The 23,881-nt window shown below is 35.1% G+C and overlaps 1 protein-coding gene and 1 long non-coding RNA gene across 5 annotated transcripts; both read left to right on the top strand.

Annotated features, from left to right (window-relative positions):
• Window positions 1-1,742: 1,742 nt before the first annotated feature.
• Window positions 1,743-23,325, top strand: Nt5b (5' nucleotidase B). Of its 4 annotated transcripts, none has more exons than XM_068302729.1 (9): window positions 1,744-2,209; window positions 3,578-3,910; window positions 4,306-4,391; window positions 20,938-21,011; window positions 21,087-21,300; window positions 21,370-21,516; window positions 21,617-21,737; window positions 21,797-22,804; window positions 22,871-23,325. In XM_068302729.1, exons 2-9 carry the CDS (start codon window positions 3,818-3,820, stop codon window positions 22,994-22,996), a joined length of 1,869 nt encoding a protein of 622 aa, XP_068158830.1. In that variant the 5' UTR covers window positions 1,744-2,209; window positions 3,578-3,817; the 3' UTR covers window positions 22,997-23,325. The 4 variants fall into 4 exon arrangements, with proteins under 4 accessions (XP_068158832.1, XP_068158830.1, XP_068158831.1 ...); XM_068302730.1 differs by having other exon boundaries at window positions 1,751-1,894; XM_068302731.1 differs by lacking the exon at window positions 3,578-3,910 and having other exon boundaries at window positions 1,743-2,209.
• LOC137586628 (uncharacterized) lies at window positions 13,082-13,838 on the top strand. Its single transcript, XR_011033809.1, has 2 exons — window positions 13,082-13,224; window positions 13,284-13,838. It is a non-coding gene; the product is annotated as an uncharacterized lncRNA (long non-coding RNA).
• Window positions 23,326-23,881: the final 556 nt, after the last annotated feature.

Raw genomic sequence — 23,881 nt, 5'->3', positions numbered from 1 at the left:
TTATTTGTTATATGAAATCGGTCTAAAATGTTGAGATATGGACTGATCAGAGTTTTAACTTAATTAGAAGCTATGCCAAAACGTTTGGTTATTTGGAGCTGACACTTGGTTATTGCAAGGGCGTAGAAAGGATTTAAATAAGGCGAAAAGCCGAAGATTGGTCTTGAAAAACAAGTAAAACAGAATTTCTTTATAAATAAATTGAACTAATTAAACTCATATTAAGCTACGCCCTTGGTCACCAACTTCTTAAAACAAAAAACTCTTTTTAAACAATTTTTTCAGATTTTTTAGAAATTATTCTGTAAGCAGTTATCGATAAATTTCATTTTAGACTGACCAGATTCGCTTAAGCAAGAAGATGCTAAAATCTAACTAGCTTATGATCCTTTTCTTAACCAGAGACGACCGAATTTAGGTTTTTAAGGTATTTTTACCAAAGTAAATTATTTTTGTTTTTGTTTTTGACTTTTAGGCGAAAATCGAAAAGTAAGGTTTAAGGTGCAACGCCAGGGCAATAAATTGGCAAGAGGGCAAAGTGTTTTTGGTCAAAGTTGTTTGTGTTATTGTTGTCGGTTACAGTTGGCAGGTTGTAAGAAGAAACCGGAGTGTCGTTCCCGTCGCTTCCAGGCCACTTCACTTTATTTACCGCACGGTAACTTCACTAGCATTAAGTGCAAAAAATGGGGGTGGGGGGAGGTAGAAAAAAAAAACAAAAAAAATGGCAAACACTTTTAGAGTTTTTCCTTCCACCAAATAGTTTTTCCTGTATTTTTATGGTCAACTTATTGAAAACTTGCCATTGCGTAAGGCATGTAGATAGATAATGAAGATATAGATGATGATGATGATGATGATGATGCCGATGATGGTCAATGGCACTCTATATATATGGTAAAAACCAGTTACATTCATACAATTGGATGGAATGGAATGGAACTGGCTGCAATATTTCTATTTGGAGCAGACGGTGAAATGTGCAAGTGCAAGGAAGTGGAAACTAACGGAAATGCTACATGCTACCTACATACATACATATGTATGTATATTGTATATATTTTTATATATCTATTTATATATATGCATTTCAACATGAATTTATTGTTGATATTGCAACTGACTTTGTGTAGTAGGCCATAAACCAAAGTCCAAGGAGAATATCTAGTAAATAGAGTTAAACAGATAGACTAACTTAAATGCTGCTTACTCGTATGCCTTCAAGTCCATGTCTTTGGGGCTTCCATATGTAGCTATGTATATATAGGGCTTCAGTCAGTTAATTAGTCTCGTTCGAATTTGGGCAACATTTAGCCCTATGAACTTTGACTTTTAAATTCAAATAACAATTCGACTGAAATCTCAATTTTAAGGGTTGTCATAGCTCGCATATAAATTGAATGGAATGCTTAATTGAGATTTACATGGACCAAGCTATTGAAAATGTTCAATGTATGTACATATTTCAAATGTTTGGCGCCAACGAGAATAAAAGTCAGCTGTAAAGCTTTTTGCCCTCTTCTCTTTATTGTTTACAAACAAACACGCAAAAGAAAAGCTCCAACCGGCTATTTTGTTCTCTCTTTCTCTTTGTCTTTCTTTCTCTGTGTGTTTGCCTCTTACCCCCACATACTCTCTGCTCTTCTTCTCCATTTTAGTCGCCGTTTTCCTTTACGTTTTTATCGTGTTTCTCTCATTCTATATATCATTGAGAGCGCCTGCGCCTCAAATGTCAAAATTGCAATCCAAAATGTAAACGAAATTCCAAGTGAAAGCAAAATTTGTGTTAGAATTCAAAAAGCGCTAAATACACCAAAAGACACCAAAGAAAATAAATTGCAAATAATATTAAAATTCATATTGTTAAATACTAAATACTCTGAACTCTGAAAATTCCGTAAAATCAAAACTCATCTCATTCTACAGTTTGTTCAAGTGTTTCTCTAGTGTGTCTCTTTGGGTGTGTGTGTGTGTGAGTGCGTGTGAGGGAAAATTTTGGAAAACTTATTTTGTTGTTGTTTTTGTGTTTGGGTATTTTTTGTTTTTTTTTTTTTTTTGTATATTTTGGTTTGTGTGTGTTATGAAATCATTTTGGCCGCGTGTGAAGTGAAGTCAAGTCGGAAAAGTTGTGCACCAAACAAAACGCAAGCAAAAGTATAAAAACAAATTGAACAAAAGAAAAATCATTGAAATTTTCATCTAGCAATCAAAGGTATTATAAATGCGTTTTTATTTTTCTTAAATTGCATTAGAAATTCATTTGAAAACATTTCCATGGCAAAATGTCTGGGTGAAGTACGAAAATTCATTTCATTTTGACCCGAATGAGTCATTTTTTGTATTTGTACTTACTTAGATTGTAAATACCCTGCAGGCAACAAATAATTGATGGGTATATTAACATTTAGCTTTATATTATTAAAATGCTAACTGCATTCATAAGAAATTTGACTCTAAATGCAATTCGGTTCGGTGTAATCATAAGATGTTTCATTACCTAAACATTGCCATTTAAATTAAGGGTATTTGGCAAGTCGTTGCTATTAGGTTGGCATGGAAAACTTTTTGCTTTTGTTATTGTCACACACGAACACCGGTCATGGACACTAAGAGGCTTATTTTTAGACCCTCCTACATCTGCCTCAGCTGCCCGCCCATTCGCCTAGTCTGCCTGCCTGCCTGCCCAAACCATTCACTTACACCTTTCGCACCCCTCGTCGCACTCACTCATTACTTTCGGCTGTGTTTTTGAATATGCGCCTCCAAATCGTGATAGATCGATATATCTACTAACTTATATTAGCCATACGCAGCGGCGTCATGTGATCTTTGAATTTATTGTCTTTGCGGGCAGAAAAGCAATTCTTAATTATCTAGTAGACACCCATTCATACATATATCTACGAATGTAGAGCAAAACATGTTTTTGTTTAATTTAATAATGCGTAGATAGTAAGAACAAAAACCAAAAAAAAGAAAAAACACAGCTGTTTATAATGCATTTTGGTCATGAAATGAATTTTGACTGCCTACTTTTAGGCTGTGCATGTAAATAAATAATTTGTATGTTAACTTTCAATTATTTTCTGCTTGAGTTATTTGGTTTCTCTCTCATTTACATTATTTACACACAATTTATCTTGGTTTCAAATATGTACATCAATTTGTGGTAAAAATCTCTTGACCTTAATTAATTGCGGAAATTTCAAAAGTTTATGCCAATTTGAGTAAGTTGGCGACAAATTTTCCATTCGAAATTTTCATCGAGCACTAATTAGTGTTAGTTGTTCAGGTAAAAAGCATTTGAAAATAAATAGTTATTAGAAATCATTTCGTTCCTTGCATAATGTCTCAAAGCAACAATTGGTTATCTTTAATTAAACTAAAATTAAATAAATTTCAAACTAAAATCCAAGTAATGTATAAAATTGATGTATGAATACCTGAGACACCTGCATACACAACCAATGCACACACACACACACACACACACAATGCATTAATTCTAGTTTCTCTCATGATGGCTTCAATTCTTATCCTAATGAAAAACTTACGCCCAACTCTAACAAACACTTTGCAGTGCAGAACAACAGCAAGAACAAGAACAAGAACTTCAACAATAACAAGCACACATTGTATATCCAACAATTTGCAATCTAACACAGTTGAATACAAAATTACCCATTGCGACATACTGGGCACCAGAACCCAAAATCGTAGCGGGAGTCAAGCCAGTTGTGCCCCAAATTTGTGTCAAAGACCATTCCGAGGAAATAATAGATACATTTGCATACGAAAACCAGGACAACTTGATGCCATAATGTCAACGGAGGATACAATCAGCCAACAAGGATGTGCTCCCTCAGTAAGCACTTCCAGCACCAGGGACTATTACGATATGGCCCCCTATCAAGTGAGTATATGTACATATATGCCGAGACTATATGTCTACAATTTCAATATGCAGACGGAATCAGCTGGATATCGGTGTTTTGATAAGAAGAAGATGTGTATTGGGTTGAGTATCCACTGCTTTACATACAAACATACAAATACATGAGACCTAAATAGTTGCAGGCATTTTTGATTGCTTTGGCTGCACTTGCCTATCAAAACTTTGCGAATCTATGCCTTCTCCTTCTTTCTTACTACTACCACCCCCCTACACCCCTTTTTAACAGCACTTAATCATTTACATTGCTTTTGTTGAGTGTTTGTGGGGGTTTGTAAGGGGCCTATAGAGATATCAAAACTTCATCTTGTCTTTTCTATCATTGACTAATTTTTTGAAACTATTATCCATTACAGTCGGATATGAGTGATTCAGCACCAAATACTCCAGGACCGTCTTCCTCTTCGGCTCCTAAGAAATATTATCGTCATGCTGCTCATCGGTAAGTCAAGCTAAAGCTACTACTAGCACATATTTTAGTATGCATAAAAAGCGAATAAGTGTGGGTTTGAAATCATTTATTTACTCATCGCTCTCTTGATTATCCCTAAGTAAGAGTAACTTCAGCATCTATAATGAAGTATATTTTTTAAACTCGACTATTTTTTTTAACTTTTGGTATATGCATATGTATTTCTAGTCTCAAAAATGGTCAGTTGCTGTTTATCTCGACAATCAGTGTATTTATGTCTGACTAGCTTGGAGACCCATTTTACCCTATTGCGACTTTGTGAACCCATAAACTTTGCCTATTTTGCATTGCCGCTGCCCTCCCCTGACGTTGTCGGCATCGACTTTATGTCCATTGTCGTCATCTTCATCACTTGGACTCATTAGAGCTGACTTGGCCGATTCTTTGGCTCTCCGTCGGTTTCGCTTCATGTCACACGGCTTAACCCCGTCACAGCTGGTGTAGGTCAGTTGATGATGTTCAAACTTGAGCTTGAGTTTGAGGTCCCCATCATTTGAATGTGAGCACAAATTACATAAAGGGCGTGCCAGTTGACTGCCAAAGTGGTTTAGAAGGTGCGGGTGGCTGGGCGGTATGGTTGCGAAAGTGTTAACAAGTGTCAAGGTTAAGATGCTGGGTCCATTCAAAGAAAAATCAGAAAGAAAAAAAAAAACAAAATACTTTAACGAAAATTGTAAATTGTATTTGATTTTTGTCTGTTGGCTTTTCAAGCGAAACGAGTTTTCCCACAGACAGACAAATAGACAGAGAGAAATAGAGGGAGAGAACATGATTGAAAGTTTGCAAAATGAACAATTTGCTCTACTTTAATTATTTAGATGGGACAGTGGATGTTTACAAAAAGAAATATTCACTTGCTCAGGTTTCATTATCAGTTTCATGGGGCGACAAGAGGTAGAGAGGTATGGCAAGAATTATTATAAATCTACTCGAGTTTCGATTAGATTGCTTATTACATTTTTTATGTAAACATGAATCAAGCTGATTTTGCTTAATCTTAAAAATAAAAAAAAAAACTAAACCATAATCCAGTTCACCCACCCAACGTTCCTCTTTCCACACTTAGAGCAGAGGTTTTTGGGCCTGTGTTCCATGGTCATTGCCATTTTGCCGTCTTATCGCCTTATCTAAGAAAAAGCAAAAGCAAAAATCCAGTCTCCCAGCCCACACACACACACACACGTTAAACTATGTACATAATAAGTATGTATGTATGTATGTATGTTGACTGGGTGTATAAATATTTTCTATAGTTGTTTATTACAGTTTACAATTTTTGTTCGCTCTTTTATTTTTCGAGTGGCTACTATAGACAAGTGTCAACTGCAACCTGTATCTGTATCTGTCTCTGAATCTCTCTCTTTCACTGTCTCAGTCTCTCTTTCGGTTTGTATCTCTGACATTGACACACTGCAAAAGTGTAAGCATGGAGAGTTTTCTTATGGGATAGGCGTGATATAGATATATATATATATATTTATGGCCAATATTTGTTATTGACCATTCAATTTACCAATTTCAATTTATTTAGGTACACCTACCTACAAATGTCCCTTTACTTAGTTAATAAAGACAAAAACACACACACACAAATACAAATTTGAATTTATTTGTTGCTTAGCATTTCATTTCTCATTGATTGATGGTAAATTCATGAATAAGTGAATGCAAATTGATTGTGGGCGAGAATGAATATAAGAGAAATCAGGTTATTTAAACACAAAAAACAAAAACATTTCATTACATTCACAAAAATTTGCTATAATTGTTTTGTATTAGCGCCACCTGGCGGCCATACATATACATATGTATGTGTAAATTTGCATTGTTTATTTATAAAATTTTGTTGGTCATGCGATAAGCAAAACAAATGATAAGAACACTTTAACTAAGAGACCAAACTTGGTAACCTAAAAATAGGTTTATATATGTAGAGTTGATCGGAAATCTAAGTGATAAGTACCATGGACCCTTTATAACTGTGGAAACCCACACCCATATTTAGGTACATACATTAATCTTTTTTTCAATTTTGGTTTGAATGAAAGTCAAGCCAAGTCAAAGAGCTGGTAAAGTGCATCGTAATAAAGGTTTAGGAAATGAAATCAAACAAAAAATATATAAGAAAACAACAATCTACTGATAGTTAAAAGCAAAAACATTTGAACATTGTACTAATGGGTACAGTAAACTCAACGTGCAACGTCATGGCAATCATGAATGTAGTTGATTATGGATTGCTTGTTTTCCAACATTATCATTACCTATGTATAACAAACGGAGTAGAGCTTTTGATTAACCGAATCATTGAATCTTAACTTAAATTAGGTGATCTGTTGTTTGTCAAGCAATGTCCTTGTTGCAGGATTCGTTTCTTTGTATTCTTAACTTTTTACTAGGCTTAGCCCAAGCTTTTCAATGGCTCTCAAGACCTAAAGCCCTTAGATTGAATACTTATTAGCTTATTTGCTAGTATCAGAGATTATGGTAAGGAATTTTTTTTTAAGAATTTATAAAATATTAATTTTTTATTCTCATTATGCAGAAGTTGGCTGGCTTTAAGCCCAATATAGTAACCACCTACCTAATATATTATTTGTTTAGCATGATTTATAGACCTACATATTTCCTATAGCAAAACAAACAAAAACCATTTTGGACTATGAATGGAATCGAACGAATAAAGATCGGACTGTTTAGCAACCTGACATACAATATTTTTGTTGTCGCATTATGCAAATATATAAATTAGGTATGACTGCCAGACAAACTAAGATCTATGAAATATTTATGAACACACACACACACTCACTCAGATATGTGTGTGTGTGTGTGTGTGTGTGTGTGTGTGTGTGTAGCAAAAAGCACTCAACGCCATCAATATTATAATTGGGCACATAATTAATGTATGAATATTTGAAAGCAGCAAAGCGTTTTGACAGTCAAAGGTGTCACAGCAATTTGCATAGCCAAGCTATTTGGATTTGTAGGCACATCTGAAATATGCATAGTGATAGATACAGCCATAGATATGTACATATATATAAGTAGTAACTACTTTTGTTATGCGTTTTGTCCAAATTTATTATGATATAAATAAACTGAACCCTAAACATGGAGAAAGATTAACTCAGAGTTAGTTAATTATTACAAATTGCAAGTGTCTTTTATGCCGATCATTTGGAATTAGCTTTTGTCAATGAATTAGTCCAAATGTTGGTCGAGAGCATCTGAAAGTCGGTGTGTAAACAGAAGATGCATACTAGTTTTCCGAAACGAAACTGACACACTAAAAATTTCCATAAACACACGCACACTAGCACACTCTGAGACAGTAAAGTGGGTGTAGTCAGCCTATTTTTGAGTACTCAGACATTCATTTTTGTTTTTTTCGTGTTGTTTTCTTCTTATGGCGTGAAGATAAAGAATAGCATTGAAAGAGCAAAACTACATATGTAGTAACCCTGAATGATGATGAGTCATATGGTTACCCTGCAAAAAAGGTTTTGAAAAAACTAAGCAAAGCACTCAAAGTCTAAGCGTTAAATATCATTTTTATCATTAAGAACTTAATGTTTATCTTTGAAGGAAATTGAGCCAAATGCAATACAAAAAACCAATTGCCAAAATAATATGTATAAAAGACCAAATGGAATTTGTAATACCCTTTAGATAAAAAAAGAAGACAACAAAAGTGAGTAGTGGGTAAAGTTAATAATACATATATAAAGGCTTAGGAATATATTTCTTGATAAATAGATAGAACATAATGATTCCGTAGATTTCCTACAATTAGCTTATACAGATAAGAGTGTTGAAAAGAATAAAAGATCAAATGAGTAATTTGAATATTATCAAATGATCAACTGAAATAAAGAATTCTCGTTTGTTTATGTGATTTAATCGTTCCGGATTATCTGTATATCGAATTTATATAGCCGCTTGATCCATATAATTGGATTTATATTCTGATTTGTGTGTTTTGATCACTTCAAGTGTTTTCTCTTTTGCTCTTTCGATCAGCAATTATAAACTTTTTGCCTCTCCTGGTCTGTAAAAATAAATGTTTTCTCTATGCTGAGAAAGGATATACCCGCCTATTATTGAGTTTACAGGGTATAAAAACATTTGACGTAGCCAAAAGACAGCTGTGTGGGCCTGACACGAGCCTCATTGAGAGCTTTTGACGCCGACGCAACTCTAGAGAGACAGAGAGAGAGAGAGAGAGAGAGCGCGAGAGAGAGAGCAAGAGATATTGCTTGATATATTGAGAGGGCATGCGTGTGTTGCTTAGCACACACACTCTCTCTTTTTTATTTATTTTTTTTTCCTCTATCTGTCTGTCTCTTCCGCTCTCTTTCTCACACTCTCGCTGTGCGGATTCCTTCCCCCATAACAATTTCTACGTTGCACTTTCAGTTGAAAATCGAACGTTGAACGAAATTGTTGCCCAAAAGCAGAAAAAATACAAAACGAAATTCAGAAAAATAAAAACTGAGAAAAAAAAAATAACGAAAAATAAACAGCATTAGCTAAAGAGAAAAACTTAGGCAACATTTTTTGTTGTTTTGTTTTTATTTTTTTATCGTGATAAGATTGATATTTGGCAGAGCAAAAAAAAAAAAAAAACAGAGAAGCAATTGAGAAAAAATAGAGAAAACTTTGCCACGCACGAGATCATTCCAAAACTGTTGAGGCCCTCCATTAGCGCCACCCAACGCCCCCTGCCAACCCCTCTTCTAATACTCAGCCGTCCCCCACACGGTGAGGGTATTCTCAATCTCACTAGAACCGTCCACCCGCTCATCCTGCACTTCAAGCTCCATTCTCATAAACAGCTGATAAGACACTCTCTTTCGCGGTTTCTCTCGCATTCTCTCACTCTCTGTGTCGCGTCGGTTCTTTGACTTTGTGTTAAGCCCGCGACATTGTCTCGCCCCCGTAGTAGCATTTTTGTTGGCCTTTGGCGTTGCCTGGCGGTAAAAATGCCACAACAGAAGCAACAACAACAATTTGAAAATTCGCCACATTCCAATACGAAAATTTCGTCACGCGAACGCACACAGACAATCGGCGAGACCGATGATATGGATCAATCCGTATTGAATGGCTTACAATTTCAAGGATCGGGAGATGGCGCCACTAGCGCTTATCATGGCCACAAACGTGAGCTAGGACACAGGTAAGCAAAAAACATCTCTGACTATCATTGCCATCGGAATGGAAAATTTGAGACGTTCCTTATCAGCCTGACTCATCAGTTAGCTTAGTCAGTCTATTCACAAACATACATACATACAAACATACAAACGTCTTTGTCAATAATCATTAACGATGAGCTAAAACTAATTTTAGTTAATTATTGTTGCCAAGCAGATTATGAATTAAGATCTGAACTGATATTCCCTGCGAGACCTGAACTTCTGTCTCTCTTTCTCTATCTCCAGGATTGTTATCTGAATCAAAATATCTTTATCTATGAGTCCCTTTTGAATTACTTTTGTCGATAATTACTTGTTACTAAGTACTTAAAATACCTGTTGAAACAATTTAATTGAAACAAACTCTGATCTTTTTGCTCAAGAGAATTCGAACCATTAAAATACTCAATCCACTCAAGAATATATGTATTTTTCTATGAATTTGTGTTTGAAAAAGAATTTTGGCAATTGTTTAAACAAATTGTTTACGCAATTTCATTTCTTATGTTTTTTTTTAATATTGGAATTCTATTTGGAGTACTTTTGAGTTATTTCACTTGAAAATATTTGGTTTTTGTAGTTTCAATTCTTTTCTTTTGCCTCTCAAATGGAATAGAATCTTTTAACCTTAACACTTAATTTATTTTCTAGAGCTAATATGAATATTAATATTTAAATTGATCATACAAAATTTGAGTTGATAAACATTTATGAAATAGAAATTGAATTAAATGATAAATAGATTAAGCACAGACCATAAATGCAATCAAATCTAGTCGACATTATCGATTACGGCGGAAGATATATATATACATAATTATAGAAATAGATAAATGTATATATAGTTTGTTGATGCAAATGCATTTATTAATATATTCTATTCAATTAAGCCTAAAAGCTCATTAATTCATAATAATGACCAACAGTTGCCACAATGTATCTTAAATCTATTTGCCAAACCTCTAGAATCGAGACAATGACAAATAGTGAAATGTGGCAAAAAAAAAGTTATCACCGACATATCTATACCCTTTCGAAAATGTGCCAAACTATTGAAAATGGGTTGTTGTTATTGAAAAAGATCGAGTTTTATTTCATTGTGTAGTTTTTGCCTTCAAACTTCTAAATAAAAATAATATTAGAAACTATAACTGTTAATCCAAATATTAACTAATTTTGAATTGATATAAATTGAGATTTATTAAGTATGATATATACTCTTTCTTACATAGATAAATTAGGTAAACTTCTAAAGGAAAGGGTAAACATAATTTTTGCATTTGCCGATAATCTTTGTTTAGATTAAAGCCACAATGGCAACAACAATGGGAAATAATAAGTTCATATATGTATTACAAGATTTAATAGGATTAGTCATAGGATGATATACATTGATAATAACTAAATTATATAAAAGAAGGATTACAGCAATAAATATTCAAATCGTTATTTACTTTGCCTACTTTCCAGCGTTGCAGTTTTTAGTGGCCATGTCTTTGCGTGTATGTATGTGTGTGTGTGTGTGTGTGTGTTTTTAACTGTGTGCAAATGCAGTTTTTGCGGTTATAAACATGGCCTTGGCCATGCCCGGCATGTCTTTCTGCCTTCTAAACCGCCGGCGGCTGCATGCAATTTAACCTCAGCCCATCAAGCAGCCAACCGCCGCATACGAATTAGAATTGAAGGGTGCACGTGTGTGTGTGCTACTACTGGCACTCTGCCTAATTGCTCTTTCAGTTTGGTTTTCAACGCTTTCCCACACTCGCTGATGATTTAATTTTGTTCATCTGTCTGTCTGTCACTTTTTTTTTGTTGCGTTGTCTTGTCTCTTTTTGTTTAAACTGTCTGCGTATGTATGCTAACTAACTAACTAACTAATCCATGTTGATTAGTGGAAGCGTTTAAGCCTTTAGCTTAATTGACATGAAAATGTTGTAGAATTCATCTTTAGAAGAAGCCGCTGGAAAAGGCTTAACAATTATTTCTACCCTTGCACTCGCACTCGCTCTCCCTCTCCATCTCTCTCTTTCTCTTGCGCTCTATCTAGCTCTCCCTTTTTGGTGTCACGTAGTTCTTTAACTTTTTACGTTGCCGGAAACGGAAACGCCCCAATCCGCACACAAACGACGACCCTGACAGTCAGAGAAAGAGAGAGAGAGAGAGAGATAATGGCATCAACACAAAAGAGAAACAGAAAGAGAGCCAAAGGCAGCAGCCGCAAAACTTTAATGCAATTTGCATTTTATTGAAATTCACATGGAATATTTATTTTCATTTATTTTATACGCACATATAAAAAGTTCTATATGGCAATATTTACTTTGTATTTCTTTCATTTATTTATTATTTTAATTACATATCTCTTCTTTTTTTGTTTTTTGCCTGGTCTTTTGTCTTAGTCTAATTATGCGCATAATTTCCACTCATCTGTTTGTACATATAAGCAATCATTTTTTTTTTTTATTGGACAAGGAAAAGAAAACCAATTACTTGTTTAACAAAGAACTTATCCACAACCACAATATTGGCTTTTACAAAGTTTTTCATTTTCTGTTCACAAAAGAAGCTTAGTCAAAGGCTTTACTTTGCCTTTAGTTTTTATCTCTTACCTTCTATGTTTAACAATTTGTTTCCCTAAGTGGAGAAAATTTCAAAAATTCGACATTTAACGCTTTGCTAGAGTTGCCAGAGTTTTGTTTTTAGACATTCTTTATACAGTTTTATACAAAAAAATTTTAAAATTTTCATTCGTAAATGTTTAAACGAATCAATACATATATTATTATCCATTCAAAAACCTACCAAAAAAGAAAAGAGAAAATGTGGTTACAAAATTGCAATGTCAATTCAAATAATTGGAATTCTGTAAATTTAAATAGCTTTTCGGCTGAACACCCCCCCTCTCTCTCACTGTCTCTGCCACCCTCATTTTCGCTACACCCTGTGGACGTACGTTTGCATTATGGTAATAATTGTGATTATCGAATGGACAGTTAAATCATTTGATTAATGCAAACAAATACATTTATTTGTCCAATTGTCAAAGGGATTTAAATTGGTGGATAAATCAGCTACATCTCCTTAGGCAATTGATTTATAATGAAAATGTATGTTCTATGTACCCCAAAAAGATAGCGTATACCTAAATTTGGGGGCGATTAAATGGGGAATGTAATTATATGAATTTTCATATGCATTTAGCCATTTCAAACTTGTTTATAATTCGCAAGATTTCCCATTAAAATGCAAATAACATTTGAATCATGTCCTTCGCCCTCGATTTTATGGCGTAAAAGGAGAGAGGAGAGAGAAAAAAACTTAAACTACGTGACACGTTTAAATCTACAAATTGTCAACTGAATAAGAGTAAAAACGAGCAAGAGTTTAGCCAAATACTTGTTAACATTCAGAGACTTGCCCCCAGTAAGCTGGATTTTTCTATTTGTTTAAGGATGAAAACCAAAAGAGGAAGTTGGCTTTGCTTTTTGTTTAGTACTCCCTACCTTCAAGAATACAACATATTCTCTCACAAACCAAAACAGTATTCAAACAATACAGAAACACAAGAATTTCCCAAACAAAACAAAAACGAAAACAAAAAAGTATATCCTGTTTTTTTTTTTTTTTGTCTCTAACTAATACCTCTAACTAATACCAACAGCCATGAATAAGTCGAATGTGCCGGTAACGAAATCGAACCGCCAACGGCAAACCACGAACTTCGAGACGCCGAATGCCAACTGGTATAATGATATGATAAATGATAGCAAAAAGGCCGATTTCCAAAGTGTGCGTGTAAAAATTCAGCGTATTTTGTGCCATCAGCACAGAATCGAATCGATGGTCCATAACGCCCAGAACCGTCCGAATCCATTTACTACTCATGATCAATACATGAACGCAAGGCGTAATCAATGGCTGGAAGACCTTACCACAGAGGTGGATGAGCAGCAAGTGCCCATGGATGTGGATATTCAGGATGCCAGTAGCGATTCCGATGACATTGACTGCTTCCTCATCGAGCCAAAGAAGGGTCCAAGTCACTACTCAAAGCTGCCGTTGCCCAAGTAGACGAACTCATTACACTACTTGACCCAGCTAATCACTTAAAACGTTCAAAAATTTTAATTAATAGTTTCTTTCAAAAATGTGGGATTAAATTAAATTTTGGATGAATCGATAATTACAATGAAAATATAGAAATGAATACCTTAAACGATGTGCATTCGGAAAAGCAATAATAAGAGCTTATGAATAATTTCACTTGGCTCACTTGACGTATACGTAATGCAGTCTGGCTTTGACTTAGCAGCTTCTAATACTATAGTTGCCATGCAAGATATGTACATACATATGTATCTATCTATTATTAGATAGTCGGCATTTACCTTGATCTTGCTTGTTGGTGGTGTCATCTAATAGAATTTAAGTTCGAAATTGACTTCCGGTGCGAGAGTGTTTCCTTTAAAAATAACTCGCAGAATGTCTTTAACTTACTTTCACCCAACCGGATTTACTTGCTCTCGCTCTCTCACACACACACACACTTCCAATGTCTCTTTCTATTTTCAACAAATTAGATTAGTCGACCCCACAAGGGATGAGAGGGAAAGAGAAAATAAGCGAAAAAATAAGCAACAACGGAGCGGGCAATTGAATTTAGTTATTTGATTTGCAGCATCATCTCCTCTTCTACCAGCCTCTATTAAACGCCCTCCTTCTTCCCCCTTCTAGTATTAGTAAATTTGCTGTGTGTGTGTGTGTGTGTGTGTGTGTGTGTGTGTGTGTGTGTTCTGTGGTGGGGGAATACACGGGGACACGAGAAGTAGCCCTAAAATTTTGTATTCCGGGGCTAATTAAGTCCACAAATTCCCATGCAAAGCCCTCTTCAATCAATTGAGACCCGACTGTCAGGGTTAATCAAGCCCCTAACTCATACTAAACGCTCACCACACTAACCTACCCCTTACCCCTGGCCACAGACCGCCGCTCGTAATTCAAGGTCAAATGCCAACCTCCCCTTTTGCAAAAAGACAGGAAAATAAAAAAAAAACTGAAATTGAAAGTGTTTTTTTTTTCGGGGGCTTTTGTTTTCTTTTTTTTTTTTTTTTTTTGGCGCATTTGCCCGCCCAAAAAACTCTGTCACACGCATGACAGACAAAAAAAAAAAAAAACAAGTTCTCTTTGGAACATTTGGAACAGGTCGTTTGCTTCATTCATTCGTCAATAATAACCCAGCCACAAATAGTCAGTGTCTTGGGCACTCAGTTTGATTTCGCAGTGAGTGCAGTTTAGACGCAAATTCGTTGTTGTTGTTTTTTCTCTTTTTTTTGAGAGAGAGAACCAAAAAGGACATTGGTATCAAAAGTGTGTGTGTACCCGTATCAACATCCTTGTTTTCATTGTCTCGCCTTCTCCAACTACCGACGTCTATTCAATTTCATCTCTGTGGTTTTTGTGTGCAATTTTGTGTGGCAATTAGAACTTTAATAGACGTACAAACCTCCGGCCAGGAAGTGAATTGCAAATTGGCTAGGCTCTAAGTAAATATTGCCACGCCCTTTTTTGGTTTCTATTATTATTATTAGTGTGACACAGGGCAACAAAACCAAAAATCTTTAATCTTTGATTAAGTTACCTCAAAATAAATCTTTTAACAGCGTCTTTGAATAAAAATCATCAAAAATCATCCTTTTTACCGATTGTTTCCTGGCACTCAGAGAGAGTTTTTTTCATTCATATTTCTAAGCCCTAAGTTTTTTTTTTTAAATGAACGGCAAAGTTCAATAGGCGCAGAACATTTAGTTGCTTTTCTGGTTGTTAAGCTTAATGATAAGTAAAATTTTATTGATTCACAAAAGTGAAAAAAAACTTAAAAATAAATATTTTTTAATTGACTTTTTTTTAATCATCCCCACTCAATTACTGAATCTCACCTTTTAAACGAAAATTTCATTGTTTTCAAACCAAAAATCTTTGAAGAGACTTTGACAAAAAAATGTAACAACAATTCTCAAGTGAAAACTAAAACAAAATGGGAATTCAATGAGTAAGATTGAATCTTATTTAGAGACTAAGGAAAAACGAGCTCTGATATTTATAGAAATTGTTTTCTATGCCGAATCAGATTTATATATTCTATAAAGGTGTACTTTTATTTCTTATTGGGTAGTTTTTGATGACATTTTGCATAGAAATATTATAAGAAATCTTACATCCTTATTGCCGAATGTCTGATAATGAGATATCCTGTTGACTAGTGTAATTATTTTTACGGTTACGTGAACATATATATATATATGCGTGTGTATGTACGTGTGCCATTGCGGGTGAGTGTGTGTGTGTGTGTGTGTGAGACTATTTGGTTTTGTGGTTATGCTTATTAAGTCAATTATCGCCCAATTGTACCGTCCCTGATGTGTGGCTATGGCTATGTCCCATGGCATTTTTTGTTGTTGCTGATGGCGCACTGCTTAGGATGAGACAGAGAGATAGAGAGAGAGAGAGAGTGAGAGAGGGGGGCAGATAGGAAGGTAGAGGAGGAAATGGGGATTGGTTACCCTGATGTGGTCGCTGTGTGTGGCTGATGGTCGTCGGTTTTTGGTTGGGTCTCCGGCACAATTGTTTGTTTGCCATTTTGATTTTAATTGGAGCCACATACCAAGCAAAGTGCGCCCCCATCACACACACACACACACACACATACACACACACACCTTCCACTCTCCCCCTTAAAACACTCCAACTATATTGCCAAAAAAAATAATAACGACAATGGTAAAAGTCCTGTTCTATGTCCTTCTCATACTTTGATATTCTGACCTTGGTCAAGGATTCAATTTACCCGCATCTTTTCTTTTGGTTTCTTTTTGGTTTATTGAATAGAAACAAATAATAGAGAAATAGAGAAAGAGAGGCAAATATTTTATTAAAGGATACACGTATACAAATTCCATTTATTCACAAAATTTATTTAACAATTTAATTCTCGATAATTTTTTTTTGTCGTCACGTATTAAACTCGTTTCGAAAACGCCTTAAAAACAAAATACAATAGAACATTAAGTTTTTCGATTAACCTGAAAACTAGAGTGAGTTCTAGCTTAGTTAAACAGTTAATCTAATTGCCGTCATCTCTTTAAATTCGATATAAAATTGGCTAAAGACGGAATTAGTTTTGAGTGAAACTTCATTTCGGTTTTCAAGCTCATTCAATCTCATTTTGTCCTTTGGCACTGACCACTCCTCCCCACCCCCCAACGATCATTTAGGGAAGTGGCAAGTGCACGTGGCCATTAAAGAGTGGCAACAACTATACATATATAGCAGATTCTCTTATGTATTAGCTGCAGCAAAGCGTTCAAGCCATGACGTTTACAAAATGAGAATGAATGGCAAATAGAATAGAGTGGTGGAGGGGTTGGGAAGAGGTAAATAACAACAAGAGCTGCAGCTAAACTTAACTACAACTGGGAATAGGGGAGTATGACGTATACGCCACGTGAGTGAAGCAACCAACAAAAGCAATGGCGAAACCAAATTGATAAACTTGCATTGGCATGATATGAATTTTGATTTTATAACACTTTGGTGAACAATTTAACCCTGGACCTCGTCCCCGTTCTGCACTGTACGCAAACAAGTGTGAATTGTATGGGTAAATCTAATCTAATCTTAGCAGCAGCATCAGGACAATAGCAGCACAATAAACAGTTTGCAGTTTCTGTAGGAGATAACTTGCCCATATCCTTGAGGGGCACAGACTCTGTGGCATTTTGCCATCCTATCGAATTGAAATGTCCTTCACAATGGATGATGACGACAACGACAAAAACTATCATCAATTTTTGTTCAACACACAAATCCTTGTCACACTTTGTGCGAGTTAACATAACAAATTCAAATTTGCACTATCAACTGGCATAGATTCAGATATTTATTTTGGTTTCGCATTGTAGAACAGTTAGTTTAAGTTTATTGAAAACAGCCAAAACAAAAAAAAAAAAAAAAAACCTAAAGAAGAAAAACAAACAAAAGTGCCACACAAAATCGACAAATGTCTAATACTACCAATAACAACAATAAAAACAACAACAACACAGAGTATAAGTGTTTCAATGGCAGTTGTCAACAAAATTTGCATGTGGCAACAAGTTTGCAACAACAACAACAACACGTGTTTGATGTCAGTGTCAGTGTCAAAGCTGAAACAGAAACTCAACTTAAACCTGATACTGCCAAAGTGCATGCATTACAACAACAGCCACATCACTACTACCAACAACAACAATGTTGCAACATAACAACAACACAAAGTCCACAAAACGCGTAAGTTATAGAAATTTTCTATAATTTCTTCTCTTTTTTTTTTTGTTTTGTTTTCTCATTTGCTAAATACCCTGTAAGGCCCTGGGCAGTAAGGGTATATGGAATAGTCGTTAACAAGTACACTCATCAATTGAATGGGGATTCAACTTCAAGTACTCTGAATATTTAATGCTACAAAAGCCCATTTGAATGCATGAAATGTAAATGAAATGTTATCCATCAGAAAAGTCCACTCTATGTTTCGAACTCGCTTTCCTCAACTCTTCATCTTTTCCACTTCATCTTTCGAACTTTCTTTTGGCAAGTTTAACCTTATAACTGCTACACAGACTCATTAATCAAACAATTCTATGTACCTTTTCTTGCCTTCTAAAAGGATATGGGATAAGGCTCACAGAAAGGCATACTGAAGCATCTTGTTAATTCAGACTTTCAAAAAAAAAAAAGGAGGGAATTCTTCTCTTCGAATACATTGTAAAGCGGACAAGGTCTGATTGATGCGATTACGACTGTGTAAAAATAAAGTGTCAACAGGCCAATTAAAATGCCAGCAATAAGAAAAACCACATAAATATATGTTAATCCGTACGAATGTTTACATATACATACATATATGGATGACCTATGTTTGACAGAGAAGAATAATGTTTTGTAATCTGCTTGACGCATTTTAATAATCATTTATTTTTTTTTTGTCAGCTTATCACTGCGAAAACAGAAATTGAATCAATTAAACATTGCAACAATTGTTGGCATAAGTCACTAACTCTATTAGGCTAAAGATTGTCACACTGGGTGAATGACTTTATTTACATTTATGTATATATGTATGTATGTATTTGTGTAGTCGTTTGATGAATGAAATTTTACTTGGTGAATTTTAAAAGTCCCACGAAAGTTTATGTATGGCAGATGGCACCTCTCCGGGGGAAGGTTTATAATTCGATTTCATTATTTTCGTTTCAAAGTTTTGATTGAAATGAATTTTTGCCCCATTTTCGCATAAGTTTCTTTTGTGAGCTTGCTCTTGTACCTCCTTTTACCCATATATGTATATGTATGTACTTAAAATTTTGTGTCGCCTGTCGATATAAACTTTTTGGGACAAGGAGTTCAATGAAACTTCCAGCAAATTGATGCAGTCAGCACAAAAATTGTTTTGGCCAAATTGAAAATTGGCAACATAGCCCTTAAGTTGGAAAATTAATTATTTCAATTTCTCGAAAGTGACCCTATATTTTCATTTTCATTTTCGTTTTTTCTTTGTCTTTTTTTTTCTCTCATGGTGTTTGGTCACAGATTTATGCATTTTGTTTGAATTTGGGTTAAACAACAAATCAACAAAAACAAATAGAGAAAAACGGAAAACAAAAAAAAAGGATGCAACTTTTTTGCTGATTTTGGCAAATTTTCAACTGAACTAAATTGCTTAAAATGGCAGAGGACGAAAAACATAAATACGCAAACACAGAATGTCCTTAGAGTGTGAAGTATTTGTTAAAACAATCATAGGCGTCAATCAGAGGGGGTTCTCTAACAGAATCTTTACATGAAAATAAAAAAGTTAATTAAGGATGGCTATTGATCTGCAAGTCCTTTTTCCTCTACTATATCTATATATAGTTTATTTTGTATTGTTCTTAATAACTTGCTTACGCCTCTGGACAACACTTCAATGTTTATATGTAAAAACTAAAACTTAATTTAGACAAATTAAGTACTTATATCAATCAACTACCTACTACTACCAAGTTATACCATTAGCTGACTTTTTTAACAGCCAAAGCTTATTTTCCATGCCAAAACAAGTTTGGAATCACAACTAAATGAAGCGAATTTATCAATTTTTGTGGTTCTTGTGAAATAATTCTTTGATTTGTAAAATATTTACAAATGTGCGCAAATTATATGTGAAATGTTCTATACAAGTGGCGGCGAGTGTATAGAGTAACTTTGTCTTATAAGGTCATTAAACTAGTTTTATGTAACTAAAAATTGCATAATCCATATGCATGTAGCTGAAGAAATAAGTATAAATTTTGGTTTTGAAGGGGGTTTAGTGTGTCTCATTTAGTGTTTAATTTGTTTCGCAATTTGCTCTGCTAATGAGTTTATCCACAAGGTTAAAAAGGTCCCCCATTTGGGATTCGTTCGTGTTTTTTTTCTTTTTTTTTTTGGTAGCTTCTCTTATTGGTGTCCTCTTTTTGGGTTTTTTTTCGTGTCTTTGGTTTGTGGGTTTTGCAGTTCTGGGCGTGGCAAGCAAGCAGCTGCTGTCAACAGCCAGAGGACCACCCATGAAATGGGCGTAATACTGCAGCCGCTGCCTGCAACAAAACTTTTTACACTAATTACTCGCTGGCCACACACACACACAGACTACATATACACAAATGACAAGTCGTATTGAAAATTTTTGAAAAACATTTGAACATTTTGCGCATTGCATTGCATGTTTTTTTTTTTTTTTTTTTGTTCGGTGATAAACTTTTGACACGGCCAACAATTTGCGTCTGATGTAAATGATTAAACATGCACGTCTATATACATTTATTCTATATATGTATATGCATATACATATGTATATTTAGACACATGATGACGTCCAGAGATTAGACATGGCTGACTCAATGGCATATTTCTATGCATATAAACCTTTTTTTCTCTCTCTTTTTTTTAATATTTGTCTTCCTTCTGGGTCTAAAAATAATCGATTCACTGCATTTGCATGGTCCACAGTATGCTTCTTCTTCTCTATCCACAGTTTCATTTTGTAAAGGTCGCCCGTGGGTAGGCAATGCTATTTTTACGCAAAAATAGGAAATGGGCTGGGCATCGGGGAAAAAAATGGTTAGTAGGTTTACATAAATGCAGGTAAATTGCATTTAAACATTCTTGGAGTTTATTTCTATTTTAGATTGTGACAGATCGATTGAAAGAGAGTCTGTAAATTTTAATTACTATGTTTAATTTTTAATCTTTTCTTGCAGAGTCTTCGTAAACAGATCTTTGCATCTGGAGAATATCAAATACTATGGCTTCGATATGGATTATACTCTGGCCGGTAAGCAATCAATCGAATTATGTCTGCTGGTTAAGTTAATAATAATATTGTTTGTTTCAATTTTGTAATTCATAGAATATAAATCACCACAGTATGAACAATTGGGCTTCAATTTGGTTAAAGAGCGTCTTGTCTCGATGGGTTATCCAAAGGAAATTCTACAATTTGAATATGATCCAACATTTCCAGTCCGTGGATTGTGGTTCGATACACTTTATGGCAATCTACTCAAGGTAGATGCTTATGGCAATATTTTGGTCTGTGTGCATGGATTTGAGTTTATTAAGCAGTAAGTTATGAAAATTAATAATAATTCAAATTTGGCAACAAAATATTATAATTATATATTTAATTGCAGTCATCAAGTGTATGAATTGTATCCAAATAAGTTTCTTAAATTGGATGAATCACGGGTTTATGTATTGAATACGCTTTTCAACTTACCGGAAACCTACTTGCTGGCCTGTCTGGTTGATTTCTTTACCAATAGCAATGAATTTGTGCGGTAAGTATGAATATATTCTATGCTATCGCTAGTCTATCTTGATCTATCTATAATCTATCACAGTATACCTTACTTTCATCTCTTTTCTTTTATTGAACAGCGTTGAACGCGGAATTAAAGCTGGTGATTTTCTATTTACCTATAAGTCGATTTTCCAGGACGTGCGTCGTGCCGTCGATTGGGTGCATTCCGATGGCGATTTGAAGCGTCGTACTACGCAGGTATATGAATAGCAATGTGTGACCGATTTCTTCTTGAAACTAATACCTTTTCGTTTTAGAACATGGCCTACTATGTGAAAAAGGACAAACGCCTGCCGACTGTACTGTCCCGTATACGTGAATCGGGTGCCAAACTTTTCATGTTGACTAACAGCGATTATACATACACAAATGAGATAATGACCTATCTCTTTGATTTCCCCCATGGAGCAAATGACGATGAACCGCATAGAGATTGGAAATCCTATTTCGATGTAATTGTCGTCGATGCCCGTAAGCCATTGTTCTTTGATGAGGGCACCGTGTTGCGTCAGGTGGATACCAAGACGGGTGGACTGAAAATAGGCACCCATATTGGACCATTGCAGCCGGGACAAGTGTATTCGGGTGGCTCGTGTGAGCTCTTCACCAAATTCATCAATGCCAAGGGAAAAGATGTCCTCTATGTGGGTGATCATATATTTGGTGATATTCTTAAATCGAAGAAAATACGGGGTTGGCGTACATTCTTGATTGTCCCGGAATTGGTGCGCGAGCTGCATGTGTGGACCGATGAGTGTCAATTGTTTGCCGAATTGCAAAATTTGGACATTAAACTGGGTGATTTGTATCGCGATTTGGATTCAAGTGCCAAGGTTAAGCCGGATATATCTCAATTGCGTACTTGCATACGGGATGTGACGCATAAAATGGATATGTCATACGGCATGATGGGCTCGCTGTTCCGTTCGGGATCGCGTCAGACCTTTTTCTCCAGCCAGGTGGTGCGATATGCCGATGTCTATGCCGCCACTCTGCTCAATCTCATCTATTATCCATTCTCATACATGTTCCGAGCACCGGCCATGCTTTTGCCGCATGAGTCGACGGTGGCCCACGATCAGGCCCATCAGCCGCCGCCGCCACCTTTTCCATCAGCAGCTCTGGAGGATGTGAGCAGTACTAGTTGCAGTCCAGCTAACTTAGCTGCTCGCAATGCGGCTGGTCTAGAGGATTCAGTCAAGGAAGCAACAAAGGACACAAAGGAGATAAAGGAGTCAAAGGATGGCAAAGACTTGCATCGAGCGGTAATTTCTAGTTTTGTACGCTTTTTATTTTGATGATTCTGATTCCTTTTTCTTTTCTATTCACAGAGCTCCATTGTCCACACTCGCCCATCTACGCCCACTGTGGTCACTCATACTCATGACGAGGATTATTCCGAAGAAGAAGATGCACCATCCTCGTCAGAGCAACCCATACGCGATGTCTCCGATTAAAGGAGTTATATTTTGTTTTTTTTTTAGTTTACTATTATTTTTTTTTGCCTTGCATATCCACATGCATTCTCCAAGTAAACGTTTAGATCAACGAATTTTTTCTTCTTCTTGTATGAAAAGAATCACCAAATCCACAAAAGAAAATGATATATATACACGTACATATACAGATATATATACATATATAGCAACTAGTGTAAACTGTAACGATTTTTTTGCGATTTTAAACCTATATACATACAAATATTATATATACACACTAGTTGGTTCCATACATAGAATGTGTCTTTTTTTTAAATAAAAACAGCCAAAAAACAAAAAGCCTAAAACATGTAAATGTTGATTGTATTTCAGTTTATTATATATGTACCTAAGTATATTTTAATTAAGTGAACTCAAAAATGCAAAAAAATATCCTTGTTCGTAGCTCTTTGAAACGTCTTAGTGATAGGAATTGACGTGGCTGAGCAAGGACTTTAACTTCCTCTTTAAAGAGATCAAGTTCTTAACACATTCCTCTTTTTTTTGGATTTGTAGCTGGATTAAGTAAACGTTTTATGTAGCATACTCTTAGGGCGTAATAAAATTAAAATTTTATAAAGCATAGTACTTATTGAAGAATTGTAAGAGTATTAACAGAAAATCGAATAATAGTTTAGAAAAACTTTTTTCATTCCTTGTCCTCGAATCTTGCAATTCATTTACTATTTCACAGAAAAAATGCAAATTATTGTTGCACTTGAAACTATTAAAAAACTATCATCAGGAAAAGGTATAGCATTCCGATATACCGATATAGCAAATACTGGTTATTTCAGCGGCAATCAGGACATTTTTTTGGTCAGATTCAAGTCATGGTTCCATAGACTATTAATGGAACTGTGG

Source organism: Drosophila tropicalis, unplaced genomic scaffold (genome assembly GCF_018151085.1).
Source record: "Drosophila tropicalis isolate 14030-0801.00 unplaced genomic scaffold, ASM1815108v1 contig_158, whole genome shotgun sequence".
Classification (NCBI taxonomy): Eukaryota; Metazoa; Arthropoda; class Insecta; order Diptera; family Drosophilidae; genus Drosophila; species Drosophila tropicalis.
The sequence above is the reverse complement of the archived record's forward strand: the minus strand, read 5'-3'. Positions and strand labels throughout refer to the sequence as shown.